The 19,283-nt window shown below is 43.1% G+C and overlaps 1 protein-coding gene across 3 annotated transcripts in view; it reads left to right on the top strand.

Annotated features, from left to right (window-relative positions):
• The first annotated feature begins 629 nt into the window (after window positions 1-629).
• Window positions 630-19,283, top strand: part of TBC1D12 (TBC1 domain family member 12) — an 83,432-nt gene continuing 64,778 nt past the window's right edge. The window contains exon 1 of one of the 3 annotated variants that reach the window (XM_084754945.1): window positions 630-1,406. In XM_084754945.1, the coding sequence (XP_084611071.1) occupies window positions 721-1,406 (686 nt within the window). In that variant the 5' untranslated portion in view covers window positions 630-720. The remainder of the gene's footprint in view (window positions 1,407-19,283) is intronic. The other 2 variants (XM_084754944.1, XM_084754946.1) reach the window with 2 other exon arrangements.

Here is a 19,283-nt window from a genome sequence, read left to right as displayed (position 1 = left end):
AGTTTCATAGCTTTGTTGCTGCTGACCTATTACTCCTGTGGCTAGTTATTATTTGTCTTGTGATTTGTACGTTAAATATATTGTATTTCTACTAAATAGTCATCATTCGATTTTAATCCATTTCCACAGGGTGCTGCAGCTACTTAATAGCTGTTCTCGCCCTGATCCATTTCATCTCCTTACCCAGGTGACCATGACAACTAACGCGTTGAACAGTGGTACCAGGTAAGACTTTGGAAAACATGGAAGACTAAGCGGAAAAGGTAGGTAAGTGGCTATCAAGAGGGCAATAAAGACGCAAAGGATTGCAATTGAGTTCCTCACTGTTGTTAGAGCAGGTAAAAACTGTCAAGATAGAAGGACTTAGGCTCATTTCGTTAGTTTGCTCTCACACACAAATCACGTCAAGTGATTTGGTTTTTGGGGAAGTGTGCGGTACGGTACTCGTGCTTCGGCTAAGCACTGTCACCCAGCGAAAGCGCCAATCAGCTGACGGATCCCGGATTGTCCTCCCGGGTCGCTCTATCTGCCTTCTCTATGGTTCGGGGACGCGCCGGGTCGCGGCAAGCCCGGCCTAGCCGGCGCGCGTGCGCGATCCTAGCGCGTGCCCGGCCTCCGGCAACTGCCCGAGCGGGCGGGTGGGAGGGGTGGGTCTGGGAACGTTGCGGCGGCGCTGGCCGCGGCCCCTGCGCGCAGGGCAGTCCTGCTCCGCCGCCTCAGATGATGGGTCCCGAGGATGCCGGAGCCTGCTCGGGAAGAAACGCCGAGCTGCTCCCAGTCCCGGGGCCCATGGGTCAGGACGGGAAGACCGTCCCGGCCGCCGGCGGCTTTGGCGGAGGCGCTGTCGCCGAGGAGCCGCCCCGGGAGGCTGGAGAGGAGGAGGCGCCGCCGCCGCATCTCTTGCAGCGGTACCTCGCGGCGGCCGCGGGCCCGCTGCAGCCCGGGATCGGCGGGGTGGAGGCGGTGGCTGTCCCCGCGGCGCGGCGCTCAGGCATGACCAACGGGGACTCGGGCTTCTTGCTGTGCCCGGACCGTCGCGACCGAACCTGCGGCCGCCCTCGCCTGCAGGAGCCCGCGGACCAGGGCGTGGACGGTGCGAGTGGCCCGGACGACTGGGCCGCGCCGCTCGAGGACCCGCTGCGGAGCTGCTGCCTGGCGGCCGGGAACACCGACGACCCGAACCCCACAGCCACCACCTCTGCCGATGGGAGCGCGGAGCCCAGTCTCGGCCTCTCCGACGCTCGCTTCAGCTCTCGGAACACGTTCGAGGTGAGCCGCCGCCAGAGCGTCGGGGACCTCCTGCCCTCGGCGGGGCCGCCTGCACCCTTGCCAGCGGCGGAGCAGGGGCCCGGGGGCACGACGGCCTGGGCTCGACGGAGCGGTGGCTTCGCGGATTTCTTCGCCAGGTATCTCACCGTCGGCGCGGGGGGTCTTGGGCGGGGCCGGGAGCAAGCGACCAGCAAGCGCCAGCCTTCCAGCCACCAGGCGCGTCGGGGACTCAGCTTTGATCAGTCGCTAGGGAAAAGGGGAACCGGATGGCTTTGTGAGCTCCGGGCCAAGAGCCAGTCTTGGTGTTACTCTGACCCCTGGGAGCATTGTGCTTCTAGGTCTGACCAACCACCTAATGCAGTATATTCAGTTTCTTCGTCTGGAACAGCATGTAACCACCGCCCTATGTATTAACTAGGATTGGAGCGGCCGTGTGTTCCTACAGGTGTGGTGTCCAAGTCTGCGAAGTTCATTTGCTTGAAATCTAAGCCTATTCCATTAGCTTGGGAATTTGTGATTTTTAAAAAATTTAACTACCTTTATTTATTTTGTGTAGGGGTGTGTGTGTGTGTGTGTGTGTGTGTGTGTGTGTGTGTGTGTGTGTGTGTGTACACGCGCACATGTATCCTCACGTGGAAGCCAGAAAACCACCTTAAGGCTCTCCCCTCTCAAGAGGATTCAACTCAAGTGGTCAAGCTTAGCTGAAAGTGCCTTTACTCATTAAGCTTTTTCGCCAGCCTAGTTTGGAGATTCGTTAAATCAGAAATGGTTAATTTTCTTTTCTTTTTTCGTTTTTTGTTTTGGGGGTTCAGAAGTAACTGTCTGCCTCTGCCTCCCAAGCGCTGAGATTAAAGGCGGGTGCCACCATGCTGGGCTCAGAAATAATTATTTTTCATAGTATTTGTTTCAGTTGCCTTTACTAGAACCCATTTCGAGTCAGGAGTACACACTTGTAATACCCGTACTACTGCAGAAGGATGAGGCAGGAGGATTGCCACGAGTTGGAAGCCAGCTTGTGCTACATAGCTAACTGTGCAAGGCCAGTAGCCTACCTATGGAGTTCGATGCTCAGGGACTTAGTGTGCAATATGTATGTTGAGAGTGGGATTTGACTCACTTTTATAAGAGCTTTTATGTTTGGGAGCATTTATTTTGTGGGCAGGGTTGCTGGAACGCTGTAATTATCTTGAAAGATTTCATTTTTACCTGTCTCCCATAAGAAGATCCTGCTAGGTAGCTGAGGTAGCCTTAGCCCCCTCCCACCCTGCCTTCGCCGGGAATTATGATGCTGAACTTTGCAGATTCCAGAGAGAGGCTTTGCGGGCTTAAGAGTGATAGGGGAGTCATGGCGGAACACTTTGTGCATATTCCTGAAAAACAAGTGTCCTGTGAGGTAGATTTTGACTCTTTTGTTGTTGTTTGTTTTGTTTTGTTTCAAGTTGTTTTATCTCCAGGCAAATAAAATATCTCCAATGTATACAATCTTATCTTTCACAGTTTTACTGCTTTTATTCTTTTCAGAGATTTTAAACTATGACCTGAAGTAAAAGAAACACGTTTGTTTGGTGGTGTTTTGTTTTGTTTTTTGTTTTGTTTTTTGAGACAGTTTCTCTGTGTAGCCTTGGCTGTCCTGGACTCACTTTGTAGACCAGCTGGCCTCGAACTCACAGCAATCCACTGGCTCTGCCTCTCCTGAGTGCTGGGGTTAAAGGTATGCACCACCACCACCCAGCATGTTCGTTATTTTTAAGTACAGCCTCATTGCAGCCCAGGCTTGCCTTGACTTAATGACCAAGATTGGCCTTGGGATCTTATCTTGTCACCACTGTCCTATGATTAGAGCTTGTGTCACCAAGTCTGGCTCATATGGTGCTGGGCATCCAGTCCAAGCCCTCGTGCATACAAGGCAAGCCCTCTACCAGCTGAACCCAATTCCATCCTGCCCTCCCCAGCCTTTCTGTATTAGAAAGTTACACAGTTAGTGTGCCTGCTTGTACACAGTGAGGTATGTTTTATATTGTAGTAGGCATTTCTTATTCATCTTTCTATTTTAGTATCCCCTGTTTTTTTCCTGCTTGTTTAAAAACAAATGTAAACTTACAAATATAAAGTTTCTTAAACCCAGAATGAAAAAATCCTAATTTTATATTAGATCATGGGGATAAATATATAGCAATGAGATCTATATTTGTGTCTTTATTTGCAAAAATATATTTAGTATTATTGCTGTTATTTATTTATTTTTTTGAATTTCTCTTTTTTGACATGGATATCAGCATAGCCCAGGCTGGCCCGGAGCTCACTATGTGGCTCAGGCAGGTCTCAAACTTTTGATCTTCCTGCCTCAGTCTCTTAAGTGCTGGGATTACAGGTATGAACCACTTGCAAACAAATATTTCAATCTTGCAGTGACAGTATTATACAAGGCCTCAGAGTGACTTAACTTACATGTGTTTTGATACCTTGTAGCATTGTACTGAACTACAGCTATCTTGATCAAGTTTTGAAGTCAGGTGTCAGGTAGCTTTAGACCTGAAAGTGCTTTGGAGATCACCAATCCAACCAGTATCCCCCGAGTTCTTTCTTGGTGCCAAGCATCGAGAATAGACATGATTTAGACTATTGTCGCTGACTTGGTTAGTAGAGGTTAACTTGGAAAAGGGATACATAGATCTTTACAGCAGTTTGTGAGCAATAACATGGCAAATCTATATTAGGATCTTGCATCTTATTAGCTGCAGACAGTTTTCATCAAATGTCAAACTTTCATATACCTAGATTTCATTCACATGGATACGTTTTTTCATATGTATCAGAGAACTGGATTTTTTTCTGCTGTGTATGTATGATTGTGTGTGGATGTGTGCTTATATCTTCGCATGTTCACGTGTGTGAGTCTTTCTCAGTTGCTCCTCACCTTGAGGCAGGGTTTATTAGTTGAATCCAGAGTTTACTCGTATGGCTAGTCTGACTAGCTAGCTCGATCTGGGGATTCCCTATTTCAGCTTCCCAGTTGTTGTGATTATAGGCAGACCACCACACCCTCTAGCCTTTATGTGTATCCGGGATATGAACTCATGGCCTCACACTCAAGTGGGACGTGCTTTCCTGACTAAGCCATCTCCCTGTCCCAAGTAACTGGGTTTAAAAATTTAAAAACATAGGCACTCAAAGGCTAATTTCTTTATTTAAATTTTTGAAGTCTTTAATTAGTTAATTGAGTGAGTGAGTGAGTGTACATTTGAGTGTATACTTGCCAAGATTCATGTCAAGGTTCTAGACATCATGGCTTCCTTTACATGACTTCCTTTGCATGGGCCAGAATGAAAGGAACATTTCTTTTCCTGATATGTAGCCAAAACTGAGGTGCATGTTGGGCATCTTAAAGGCAGGCTCTGACGTTCATCTCTGTGCAGCATCTAACACTTGTATGAATAACCCATTCAAATTGGGCTAAATTGGTCACTTTCATATCTTCTCTTCTTTACTGTTTTCTGAAGAGTGTAATTGTGAACAAATTCTCAATCCTCAAGTAAAATAATTAGCAAGTACCCGTCTCAGAACTCAAAATACTTATTTTGCTTGTGTACAGTTGTCAACTGAAGTTCCTGCTGAGGGTTACCTTTGGAATCAGCTTGTTCTTAAATGCATTCTTAGTCTTTGGAGAACCTAGCTCCTCCTTATTTTCTAGATGAAGCAGCTCACTGCTTAAAGAAGCAGCTCGGCTAGCTAATGGTAACTAGGCTTAGAAATGGGGGGAGGGGGGATGCTTGACTGCCAGTCTCTCTTGCATTTTGAGTTGCCGCTTGTTTATGTTAGGGCATTGTTCTGTCTTACGTCTTCATCCTCTTTGTTTCTCTTTTTTCCCTTTTACTACTTTTCCACTTTACAAGCAAAAGTCTATAGCTAATGTTTCAAAAGTAGCTTTATGGTACGTATGGCAGTTTCCCCAGTACTGGGGGAAACTGAAGCAGGAAGATTGCTGTGAATTAGAGTGAAACCTAGTCTCAAAAAAGCAAAGCAAAACAAACCAGAAAGCATCATCCTTGTTTTAATGCAATGGTGGGAAGAATGTTATGGCAATTTATGTTTTACTACAAAGTGCTGTATTCAGTTAGCATGCTTCAGTGACCTGAGTAGAAGTTGTTTAAATTATACAGGAACTTGTTTAGGTATACTGCTCTCATTTTGTTTGTTTGTTTTTGTTGTTGTTGTTTTAATTAATCAGTTAATTAGTTAATTTGACTGCTCTCATTTTGAAGAGCCCCAATGGTCATCTCTTGCTTTCCTTCCTTTCTTGTCAGGTAAGTTCTTTTACAACCTGGAGACGGAAATCAGCATTTAAGCTACACAATGACCGTATGCCTACAGCAGTTCCTGTTGCAATTTACTTTAGCTTTGAGTTGACACTTTGCTGTAAGAGAGTCTCAGAGGTAACCATCCCTCAGATCATTGATGCGTTACTGTTGTGTAAAGATGGAAATGCTGGGATTGAAGGCGTGCACCACCACTGCCCCATGTTTTTTTCATCTTTAAATAATAGGTTGCCAGAGACATGCCAAGAACCATTCCTTTCAACTCGAAGATTTCTGTGGAAGATGTGAGGTTTCATTTTTGTAAAGCCTACTGTAGTGGATGCAAAAGTTCAAAGCCTACAGCCTACTTTCGCATAATCATGGTAAACCCCAGTTATCTGTGTTCTGTTTCTTAGGTGTAGACAGTATAAAGCAGCAGCTACTAGTGTAGCCTAAGTTGGTTTCAAACTGCAGGTCTTCCCCAGCACTGGGATTATAGACATTTGCTACCATGCCTTCTTTAGATCTGTTCTTTTCTCATGTACTTTTTTTGGAAGATGTGTATGTTATGAGAAATAGCATCTCTGAAACCTACAAATTTAATGGAAAGGCAGTGGAGTGAACTTTTGGCATTGTCCGAGGAAACATTGCAGTTTGTATGTTGAACATTATTGGTGCATGTGATAGAGTGGATGTTGGACTGGATTTTTAAAAATATATTTTATTAATTTATTCATATTACATCTCAATTGTTATCCCATCCCTTGTATCCTCCTGTTCCTCCCTCCCATTTTCCCCTTACTCCCCTCCACTATGACTGTGACTGAGGGGGACCTCCTCCCTCTGTATATGCTCATAGGGTATCAAGTCTCTTCTTGGTAGCCTACTATCCTTCCTCTGAGTACCACCAGGCCTCCCCATCCAGGGGACATGGTCAAATATGGGGCACCAGAGTTTGTGTGAAAGTCAGATCCCACTCTCCACTCAATTGTGGAGAATGTCCTATCTATTGGCTAGATCTCGGTAGGGGCTTGAAGTTTACTGCAAGTATTGTCCTTGGCTGGTGCCATAGTTTGAGCAGGACCCCTGGGCCCAGATCTGCCCATCATAATGTTCTTCTTGTAGGTTTCTAGGACCCTCTGGATCCTTCTATTTCCCCATTCTCCCATACTTCTCTCACCTAGAGTCTCAATAGGATGTCCTCCCCTCTGTCCCACTTTGCTAGTAAGTGAAGACTTTCATGGGACATATCCTTTGGGCTAGTTTGGACTGGATTCTTAACAGAGATGAAACTTGGATTAAAAAGAAAATCGAAGAAGAAACCAAAAAGGAAGGAATGTTGAAAAAAATTAAAATACTATCTTTTTGTTTGGTTTGGTTTTAGGGGACATATAATTATAGACAGGTAAAGCCAAGTTTTTAGCTTAATTTTATGAAATATTTAACTTGGCTTACTGATGCTTTTTATATTGTGTTGTCATGGGAAGTTCTAGGGAAAGAGCAGAAACATTTGGAAACTTTGAGGCAGTGCATCTGTTACCATCTCTAATGTATTCAGAAAGGGAAAGAGAAGTCTTTTCTGAGGCTACTGTTTCTCCCAGGTTCTCTCAGAACTCTGCTAGCTCCTGAAAGTCCGCCCAGATGGTGCTGCTGGAGAGTTGCTTGGGGCTTATACTGAGATTTCTTTTCTTCTGTGTTTGTGGATGAGAGAGAGTGGGTGTGTGTGTTGGTTCACTTGCTCAGGCACTTGGTGGTGGAAGTCAAGAGACTGGTATCATGTGTCTGCTATCCTCCTCCTCTTCCTCCTCCTCCTCCTCCTCCTCCTCCTTCTTAATTTGTCTGTTTGTTTGAGACAGGGTCTCTTGCTTGCCTGGAGCTCACTCTTGGGTAGGCTGATGGCCAGAGAGTCACAGAGTCAGTCTCTACTCACCCAGGCCCATCACTGGGGTTTTGGGTATCTGAACTCAGGTCTTTATGCTTGAGCGTCATAGTTCGTTGACTTTCTTTCACTACTGACTGACTTAAAAATAACAAAACAAACAAAACCCATCAACAACTTATTTATCTTGTGTATGTGTCCGTGTGCATGCCATGGAGGGTGGGTGGAGGTCAGAGGACAGTTTTGAGACTGAGTCGGCTCCCCAGCTTCTGCAGTGGTTCTAAGTTTTTTTGAAAAGAATTAGTTGGAAGGAGGGAGAGTTACCAAGAGTGAAGTATTTTGTTTCTAAGTGAAGACTTCTGGATTCAGTAGGATGGGGAAGGAGTCTGCCCAGAATCTGAATTTTACAAGTCTGTCCCATAGCCCCCACTATTCTGATCATCGTGGTTCCTGGACAGTAGTCTCTGAGATGCTAATGCTTCTCCTGGTGGATTGATGGCCTGGGCTCCTCGGTGGGAACTGGATGGAAGCACAGCACACAGAGTTAAAGCTCGTGGTACGTCATTGATCGGAAGCTTGGTCAGAGCTGCTTATTGTTATAAACAGCAGTAGACAGCAGACGAAGAAATCCCATAGACAGCATGTACACGCTTGAGAATTCAGGTGTGCATAGTGAAATGTCAGCTTGCATTTTCCTGATGGGAAGAGTCTGTTATTTATGCTGCTTAGACTGTGTTTGTCTGTTTTAAAGAAAGCTTTAGCTTGTTAAAATCTTCCTGGGTTTCCTGATGCAAAAACATAATTGTCTGTTTTTACAGAGTATCAAGAAGCCTTTTAATTTGCCTCCCTTTTCAAGTTCTGCACAGACCATGGCTTGTATCCCACTGAAATTTGTTGCTTCAGCCTTTCTTGAACTCATTTTTGTGGCTAAGATGGAGGAAACCCATGTGACTGTCTGGTTTTTCAGCAAATTCTTTCCCGCAATTAAGAGAAGTTTTCCGTAGGAAACCAAACTAGCTGCTTTAGAGTGAACTTGATAATCATGTGTTTAATTTACCCTTAAATTTGACTTTTTAATTCCTTTTAAGTTTAAATTTCATGTTGGGTATTATTTTTTTCCTCGTGCTAAATATATTTCTATCTGCCTGTCCCTAACCCAACATAGATTAAATATTTTAAATTTGGAACTGAACATTATAGTTTTTAAATCAAATTATGTCTACTCTCCCTCCCTCCTTTCCTCCCTCCCTCCCTCCTGTCCTTTCTTCCTTTCTCCACCCCTATCCCAAGGCAGGGTTTCTCTGTGTAGCCCTGGCTATCCTGGAATCCACTTTGTAGATCAGGCTGACCTGGAATGCACAGATCTACCTGCCTCAACCTCCAGAGTGCTGGGATTAAAGGCACGTATCCCCCACACCCAGCCACTGTTTTTTTTTTTATTTCCTCAAATACTATAATATACAAGTACACCATTTTGAGGTAGATGTAAACATTTTTTTGTTTTGAATCCCGTGTCGGATGTGAAGCGGATTTGGCGAGGGCGTGTGGTAGTTGACGACTGGAAAGGGAGCTGCCTCTTGCAGGGGCGTGGCCTTTGCCAGATGATAGATATCCAGACATGGATTCTGAGAGGATAGATAAATAGAGCCCAAAAAACAAAGATCAATGGCGTTTGCATCCTTGGCTGTTCATTGCTGGCGATTCAGGACGTTCCTAGAGAAAGACACTGCAGAGAAGACTTCGAAGAGGCTTCTGTGTCTGCTGTTGCTCCTGCTGCTGTGTTTGCTGCTGGAATCTTGAAGACGAAGAGTGGAATTGGCCCAAGGAACTGAGTCTAAAAAGGCCTACTTCTCCTGTCCCTATGAACTTTCTTCCTCTCCTATCTAGGGTAGGTGGGTTGGAAGAGAAGTAGAGGCATTAACGAACCCCAAATAAAGTAGGCTTTAACAGATCAAAGCCTACACCATCCATCATATGTTGGAGGTTCTGTATTTTTATTTATTTATTTATTTTTGTTTTTTGGAAACAGGGTTTCTCTGGGTAGCCTTGGCTGCCCTGGACCTCACTCTGTAGACCAGGCTAGCCTAAAACTCACAGAGATCCACCCGCTTCTGCCTCCTGAGTGCTGGGAATAAAGGTGTGCACTGCCACCACCGCCCGGAGGAGTTCTTTAGAATTTCCAAGTTTGGTTTTCATCCAGACTTCAGTTAACTGGAAGCAATTCTTTTGTTATTGTCACTGAAAACATTTACTCAAGGACTATAGCTTGTGTGTGTGTGTGTGTGTGTGTGTGTGTGTGTGTGTGTGTGTATGTATGTATGGGGGGTGTCGGAAAGGAATAAGGGGGCTCAGATGACAGCATTTAGATTGCTTTGTTTCCGTACTGTTCTTACTCAGGTAGTTAGAAAAAGATAAAACTGGGGGGCATGATTAAAAATGTGAGCTTCTGTTAGAGAATAAATTTGAGGAGGTTTATATAGAGGAAAATTTGCTGGGAAGAATAAATGATAATAATTTAGGAGTTAGTCCCTTGACCTGTGGCAATTAAGGTGCAGATTATATCTTTCAACTTTTTTATTCTTTACGTAATTCTTATTTTAGTTTGCCCATTCTTTCATAGCATTTTTTCTTTTAAATTAAATTAAATATAGAGTCTCATTATGAAGCTTGGCTGGCCTGGAACTCATTGAGTAGACCAAGATGGCCTCTCACAGAGAGCCTTCTGCCTGTGTCTACTGTGTGCTGGGGCTAACAGCACACACCACTGCCTCTGCCTACTGTGTGCTGGGGTGAACTGCACACACCATTGCCTCTGCCTACTGTGTGCTGGGGTGAACCGCACACACCATTATGGCCAGCCTTCCATGGCTTCTATATTATGCAACTGAAATATATTTGATGATTTTATTTAAGGAAACATTTTAATAACTTTAGGCTCTAAAGGCTGACTTGGGTAAATGTGGGTATTAAAAAGTACATGTATGAAGGCTTAGAAATCTGGCTTATCAGTTAAGAGCACATTTGCTGTTTTTGCAAAGGATTTAGATTTGGTTCCCAGTACACACATGGCGGCTCACAACCGTATGTAACCTCAGTTCTTTATTCTGGCCTTGGTAGGCACTAAGTACACACATATTGCACATATATACATGTAGGCAACACACTCATATACATAAAGAAGAAAAAATCTTTTAAAAAAAAGTACATATTTGAAAAGTTAAGACAACATGGTATGTGACACAGACCTGGCTCTTTGCCAGCACTTAGAGAGGGGTGGACTCAGGAGGACCGAGAGTTCATGGTTAGCCTCAGCTAGCTACATAGCAAGTTCAAAGCCAGCCAGTGCTACAAAAGACCTTGTCTCCAAAGCAGACAAATAAAAGTAAGATAAATGTAATTCATAGTTTTATACAACTTACTCTTACTTGAGTTCCAGAGCTAAAAGAGGAATATTTCTCTTATTAACTATAACTCTCCCAAATGGTATTTAACTCTCTTACTCATGAAGAAAAAATTCATTGTTATCAATAATATATGCTATGTAGAAATTTAAATTCTAAAGTAGTTATTAAACTTTCAAATACATAAAGATCACATCTTAACAGTTTCTGTATTCTGCTTTTTACTGTAGGGACCTGTATAGATACTTTTAAAATAGTTCAGTAGAGAGCTCCCCTGAAGAATACAATTTAAGTTGCTTTTTTTACTTTTATGGGTCACTAACTTCCTACCCCCATTTGACTTTTAAAAAGCATGTGAGCCTTTAGGTCATAAAGCAAGCATGTTTGGAGGTCAGAGGACACCTTGGGGAAGTCAGTTCTCTTGCTCCACTTTCTGGTCCTGGATATCAAACTGAAGTCATCAGAGTTGGCAGTAAGCACCCTTACCCCACAAGGACTTTAGTTTGTTTGATTTTTATTTTTTTTGAGTAAAGGTCTGACTGTAGACTAGGCTAGCCTCCAACTCACAGAGATCCATTTGCTTCTGCCTCCTAGTGTTAAGGGCATGTACCAGACCCTAATTGACTTTAAAACTCTATCAGTATTACTGAAAATTAAAGAAACAGCTAATGCTGGGGAATAAGAGACTTGTTATTCAGAACTGGGTATTAATTCCAAAAATTTTCTGTCTAAAGATGAATGACATTTCATCATTATTGTACAAGGTAATCAGCATAATAAAAGATACAGCTGGAGGATGCTGCACAGAGCTATAGTCGGGGATACTGAGATAGAGACTGGCTTTCAAAACTGGTACAACCGATGCTTTTAGTGCCATCTACTTGGGAGGGTGAGACGGGAAGATCTCCAAGTGGGACATAGTAAGAGCTCATCTCAAAAACAACAACCAAAACAAAGGAAAAAGTAAAGCCAACACTGTATTGTAGCTCCAGGAACTCAGAACTGTCCTGTGTGAAGGGTAGTCACTATAATCTGCTTTGGGTCAAATGATAGCCGCCACTTTAACAAGGAGCTAATACTCTTGTTTTTATTTAAGACCATTGAAACACAGTCCTATAATTTAGTTGTTCATTTTGTAGAAGCACACCACTATATAGGAAATATAAGATAGAGAAACTACAAGATATCTTTGGTTATACTTGGAATTTCAACTAACTGATCTTACTTGAGCAAACTATCAATGAGACCCAGCAACACCAACAACAGCACTCACGGTGGGATACTTATTCCATTTGAATTGTTTCACCTAAGTAGAATTCCATTTCCTTAAGGCAGCCTGCTAAAGATATTATTAGAAATTTCTTTATGTTGAAGCACAATATCATGGTTCCAGTATGCCTTTTAGAACCACAAATGACAAGTTAGTTCCTTGTGGGACTTGTTTGTTTGTTTGTTTGTTTGAGATGGGATATAACCAAGTTCAGGCTAGCTTGGAACTCCACCACTTGAATACTGAGATTCTGGATGTGCCTACCATGTCTACCCAACACACAAAGTTCTTATAAGCTAGTGTGTAATTTTCTCACTGTTTATTTGTTCAACAAGTTTTATTGGGACCTATTATATACACTGAACATTAGGGAAAGTAGATAAAACATTTTATTTAAAAACTTAAGGGCAGGGCCATGGTGAGGCATGACTTTAATCCCAGCACTGAGGCAGAGGCTGGCAGATCACAGTGAGTTCAAGGGCAGTCTGGTCTAAAAAGGGAGTTCCAGGGCAGCCAGGACTATAGAGAAACCCTGTCTTGAAAAACAACCAGTCAACCAACCAACCAACCAACCAACCAACCAACCATCCATCCAACCACTTAACAGTAGGGCTTGGGGGATGGTTCAGTTGGTAGAAGTGCTTGCTACCCAAGCATGCTGAGCTCTGATCCCCAGCACCAGTGTAAAAACCTCCATACTGTGAGAAGCAGACATAGAGAGGTCACAGGAATTCTTTTGTCAGCCAGCCTACTGGAATTAGTGAACTCCAAGTGCAATAAAAGATAGTCTCAAAACTATTGTGGAGGGTGACTGGGGAGGATACCTAGCATCAGCCTCTGCTTTTACACACACACACACACACACACACACACACACACACACACACACACACACACACACCACCACCACCACCACCACCACCACCACCATATCCTATAAAATCAGTGTTTAAAAAATATTCCTGATTAATGTTCTAAAAGAAGCTATAACAGCTTCAAGGCAACAGCGATTAATTTTGGAGTAAAAAGTGAGGAAGTTTTTCACAGTAGATCAAGCTTGGCATTTTACCAGATGATGGCCGGATTGGAGTGACGCTGTGCAGACATACAGCAGTGTGTACAGAATTATACATGAAACAGTGCAAAGCTTTTTGTTTGGTCAGCACGATACTCATCAGTATGATTGAGCCCAAGGGACATGAAGCAATGTGAAAAGCAGAGGCACACAGGTGGGACCAAGTAAGTTGAATCTGTTCGAAGATGATGCCGGCAGTGCATGGAATAGCCTTTTCCTGGTCCTGGGGACTGATCCTGGTTCTCATGACATGCTAGGCAATGCTCTCATATCTAAGATACATTTCTGCATTGATTTTAAGGTAGGTTCTTAGTAATTTGTCCAGACTAGCTCTGAACTCACTAGTTCTCCTGCCTTACCCTCCTGAGTTTCTGGGATTATACAACTAGGCTCTGCCTGCCTCTGGCCAATGAGCAAGAGCAGCTTTATTAGTGGTTAATAACTGAGTTGGGAAGAAGAGGCTAAAGGATCTCATATAGCTCAGGCTGACTTCTTTTGTGGCCACTTCCTCAGCACTGAAAATACAGCTGTGTACCACCATACTGGATTTATGTGGTACTGGAGATCAGCCCTGGGCTTCATCCAAGCATTCTACCAACTGAGCCAGATCTTTAGGATCCTCCTTTTAAAAAACAAAAACAAAACAAAACAAAAAGGTAAAACATGCTTAAAATTGGGTTTTAGAATAGTAACTTGTAGTAGTATGGCAGATATTTTGGGACCTGAGAAACCTAGGCCTAGAGATAGCTATGAAAGCGAAAGGGTGCTTGTTGGTATTACCAAATGTAGTGTGTAGGTACTGTAAGTACTAATAAGTAAGTCTTTCTGTTTTTGTTAGATGCGATGGTTAATGAGTTGAGTGGCACATATGGTTATGGCATTGGCCTTTAATGAACTTAGTAAAGGTACAGTTTGAAAACCTAACTCTTCTTTTAAGGAAAGTGAAATGACATGAAGCTACTTGTATGGAAAGTTAGGTGCCTTCGCTGTATCTTGTGAGGATTTCCTTGGGACTAGAGGTGTCAGAAAAGCTGTTAGGCTGGTGCTATAGATGGGAAAGGAAAACAGCTGGGAAGCCCCCAAGGGTGCAGAGTCGTCTGTACATCAGTGTGTCCCTCTGTATCCTGCTTCATAATTAGATTGTGATAGTTACAACAGTTAACCATTTTTGAGAATTAGTGAGCTAAAAGTCAGTGTTGAGATTTATATACACAATTACTTTGATTTTTAAACTTCCTTTTTGCTAGAAAGATTGAAGTGAATAAGATTGAAGACAGTATGTTTGTGTACTGATAGGTCTGTATCTGAGCATACTGTATGGGAGGGTGGTAGTTGGAGTGGAAACATGAAGTAAAGAGAAAAGGCAGATTAATCCTACAGTTTCCCAGGCTCTCTGTGTATTGACAAAATTGTCGTGGTGAAATAGAAGCCAGGTGTGGAGTTGGGTTACCTGTTGCCCTGGTTCCTAGAGCTCTGGGCCTCCTGGATGTTAGGTGATTGCACCATTCTGTGGCTTGCTTTTTAGTGACTATTATTACGATTTTGTTTATCCTATAAGAATTACGTGTATCTATTTGTGTTGGGGTGGTGGTATGTAGCCACAGCACATGTGTGAAGACCAGAGGACAGTTTGTTGGAGTCCCTTCTGCTCTCTCCTACCACGTGGGACCTGCAGCTAGAAGTCAGGTGGCCAGGTTTGGGGCAGGCAGCCTGGATTGGCCTTGACCTGATGTTTCTGCCTGAACTCCCAGGTGCTGGATCTCGGGGTGCTATCATCACACCCAGCTTAGCTGTGTTCTACACTTGCGCTCTCTGTAGTCTGCACTTAACATTTGTAGGCCCAATTGGATCAGATTTTTTGAAACTATGCTTTACTGAACTTATAAAAACCTCAAACAGTAAATGTACATCCTTCTATCATATAGTTACCTTACTTTTTATTGTACATGTGACTCTATTTCTGGTATAGAGAATGAACTCTGTTTTGCTCACTTACAAGCACTGCTTGTTCATATGCTCTGGCTGTTGATTTGAGTTGCTGGTAGTTTTGGGGGGTTGGGTAGAGATGGGTATTCACTGAATTATGTCCTCCCAAGAGCTAATTATTCATATAAAAGCTTCTTGTTGGCTCTAGTAACCCATGCCCAGGAGGCAGAGGTAGGCAAGTCTCTGAGTTTGAGGCCAGCCTGGTCTACATAGTGAGTTCTAGGACAACCAGGCAGCATTGTTGAGTGAGACTCTGTTCCCCTCCCCTCCTAAAAAATGCTTCTGTATTCTATTATTACTTGAAGAGATGCCATGACTGCAACAACTCCTGTAAAAGAAAGCATTTAACTGGGCTTGCTTACAGTTGAGTTTAGTCCATTACTGTCATGATGAGAAGCCTGGGAATACCCTAGCAGCCATGGTTCTGGAGAAGTAGCTGAGAGTTCTGCATTGACATCCACAGGCTGCAGGAAGAGAGAGGCACTAGGCCTCCTGTGCCCTTTTGAAACCTTGAAGCTCACTTTTAGTGACACACTTCCTCCATCAAGACCACACCTCCTAATCCTTTCAAATAGTGCCATTCCCGATGGCTAAGCATTCAAATATATGAGCCTATGGCGGGGGCGGGGGCGGGGGCGGGGGTGGGGCGGTGGATTCCCTTTCAAACCAGCACTCTGACCTAATGAGTACCTAAATGTGATGTGTGAGATACATGTTTATATAGATGCAAAATAACCCTAAGAGGAGTATATAAAATCATGAGATGTTTACCAGTTTGGGCTCAGATCTTTATGCTTAAAGTTAGAGGCAGAAAAAGGCCTGTGCAGTCTAGGAAATGCCCCAGGTTACAGCCCCTTCACGGAGAGTGTTCTCCAGTTAGAGTAAGCGTTGGCCATCTGGAGTCCTGACGTCTGATGGCCTCTCAGACTTTCAGTTGAGATCAAATTCAGATCTGAAGTCTTCTTTTCTTGTTTTGGATTAACTGCAGGGCCTTGCACAAGGTAAGTACATGTTCATGCCCAGCCCTAAACTGTGGAGCTCTTGGGTACCTACAAGATGTTCAGAAAATTCCAGGTTCCAAAGCACTTCAGATTTGCTTTTAGATAGGGATCTTTAATAGGTGAAGTCAATTCAGCATTACAAAATTTAAAACCTAGATCTGAAATGCTGTTCACCCTAAACATTTGCAGACAGTGTTATTCATTGTGTTACAGAATCCTAACTGGAACCAAAAAGGTGGCTCAGTGGGTTAAAAAAAAAAAAAAAAGCCTGGCAGTCTGAGTTCCATCCCTGGGCCCACATAGTAAAGAGTCCTACTCTCCCCAGTTGTCCCCTACCCTCATATGCACTTGTGGCACATGTAAATAATTAAATGTAATTGCATTTTAAAAGCATCTAGATAGTTGAAAAAGAGAACTGATTCCTATAGTTTTCTCTTTTACCTGCACATTCACACATTTCATGCCCTCTATAAGTAAACTTCAGAAATCAAACAGGTAACAGATGTGAATCATCGTTATATATAATATACACCAATATGATACACTCTGATGAGCCCTTTGTCCAGCCCAGGAATCGCAGTTGGCCAGCACTGCTGAAATACAGCCATTGAATAGCCAACAGTGATGTTTACCCCAACAGCAACTGCTGTTCTCACTTGTCCCCTTTGTCCCATTGTTTGCTCACTGGTCCTTGTGTGTTTTGAAGCAGTCTTGCCCTCTAGGCTGCCCACTCTAGCTCACTGTATGAAGTCTAGACTGGCTTCAAACTCTGGATCTTTCTGCTTTAGCCTCTATAGCACTTTTGCATGCTAAACCTGGCCCTCCTACTAGATCTTTAATACAGTATGATCCTATCATTTAATTTTCTCCACTGATTTTTGTTTGTTTGTTGTTATTTTTGGTTTGGTTTGGTTTTTGGTTTTTGAAACAGGGTCTCTCTCCATAGTCCTCACTGTCATGGAATTCACTATGTTCACCAGGCTGGTCTTGCCTGCCAGCCTGCCTTTGCTTCATGAGTACTGGTGCCCCCTACACTTGACTTAATTAAATTCTTTTTTGTTTTTAATTAACTTTTTTTCTTTTTTGGTTTTTCAAGACAGGGTTTCTCTGTGTAGCCTTGGTTGTCCTGGCCTCACTTTGTAGACCAGACTGGTCTTGAACTCACAGCAATCCACCTGCCTCTGCCTCCCAAGTTCCGGGAATAAAGGCATGGGCCACCACGCCTGGCGACTTAATTAAATTCTTATAAAAATTTATAAGATTCATTCCAGATTAACTTATTTGTATTTTTTCTTTGTTGTTGTATCTTGCTACATTTTACATTTCCAGCTGCTGTTAATGGATAGAGAATCAAAACCTGATTTATCTGTAATTATGACGTTTGCTTCTTCCTTTCCATTATTTCTTCCTTCTTTCTTTCTTTCTTCTCTTCTCCTCTCTCTCTCTCTCTCTCTCTCTCTCTCTCGTTCTTTCTTTCTTTTCCTTATTGTACTAAGTAAGAACCTTCAATATAATGTTGGCTAGAAATAGGGATGGTAGTGTCCTTGTTTCTTTTCTTTTTTTGTTTTTGTTTTTGTTTTGTTTTGTTTCTCTTTGTAGCCTGGGCTGTCATGGAATTACTTCGTAGCAGGGCTGGCGTCACCTCACATAGATCACCCTGCCTCCGCCTCCTGAGTGCTGGCATTAAAGGTGTGTGCCACTGCACCTTGTCTTGTTTCTTATTTCAGAACAATTTGTTTCTGACATTTTATCAAGACTATCCTACTGTAAAGGCTGGAGAGATGGCCCAGCAGTTGAGAGCACTGCCTGTTCTTCTAGAGATCCCAGGTTTGATTCCCAGCACACACATGGCGGCTTCCAACCATCTGTAACTCCAGGCCCAGAGAGTTGATTCCCCTTCTGGCCCCCATGGGCACTGCTCACATGTGGTACATGCTGCATGGAGGCAAAACACACACACACACACACACACACACACACACACACACACGCTGGGTGTGGTGGTACATGCCTTTCATCCCATGAATGGGAAGCAGAAGCAGGCAGATCTCTGTGAGTTCGAGGCCAGCTTGGTCTGCAAAATGAGTTCCAAGACAACCATGGCTCTGTGGAGAGACCCTGTTTCAAAAACCAAAAATAACCCATCGAATAGTTGTTTAGTAAGTTAAGTGTCTGTTGTCACATTAAGTAAGTTTGCTTCAGGTCTTAACAGTTTCTGCTGTTACTGAGATGATCATATAATTATTCTGTAAATGTGTTAAATAACACTTAACATCTTAATTTAATGAATAATATTAATAGCTTAATAATTTACTATTCTTGCATTTAAACCTTAACACTGTGTGTGTGTGTGTGTGTGTGTGTGTGTGTGTGTGTGTGTGTGTAGGGGGCTCAAGCTCTGATGCACGTGTAGAGAGAGGTCAGAGGACAACTTGTGAGAGTAGGTTCTTCCTTTCTGCTATGAGGGTCCTTGTTGTCAGGTTTGATGGATGGGAAGCACCTTTCCCACTCAGCCATCTTTCTGGCTTATACTCATGCATTTTTGAGGCAAACCAACTTAGTCATAAATGATTGCCTTATGGAAGATGGTGTTTAGTTTGCTATTTAGGATTTTTTATCTTTATGAAAATTGGGTTAGGTTATTCTATAATTGTACTGTGACATGCTGTTTCTGTCTAGTTTTACTATGAAGTTCCATAACAAAAAATAAATTATTTAGAGAGGTCTCATTATACAGTAGTGGTCTCAACCTTCTTAATGCTACATTTCTTTAATGCAGTTCCTCATGTTGTGGTGACTCCAAACACTAAAACTATTTTTGCTGCTATTTCATAACTGCAATTTTACTGTTATGAATTGTAATGTAAATATCTTTTTTTCCTGACAGTCTTAGATGGTCCAAAGAGGTCATGACTCAGTTTGAAAACCACTGTAATACAGGCTAGGTGGGCCTCAACTCTAGTGTGGGCTGGCCTGGAGCTCAGCTGTCCTCTGCCTTCAGTCTCTTGAATACTAGGATTTTGTCGGACAGCACCACGCCTGTCTTGGCCTTACAGATTTGGCCGCAATGGTCTGTCGGTTCTTTGAAGTAGTTTATAGAATACTGG

Source organism: Acomys minous (assembly GCF_964271855.1).
Source record: "Acomys minous genome assembly, chromosome: 2".
NCBI lineage: Eukaryota > Metazoa > Chordata > Mammalia > Rodentia > Muridae > Acomys > Acomys minous.
This window is presented reverse-complemented; position numbering and strand designations above follow the sequence as displayed.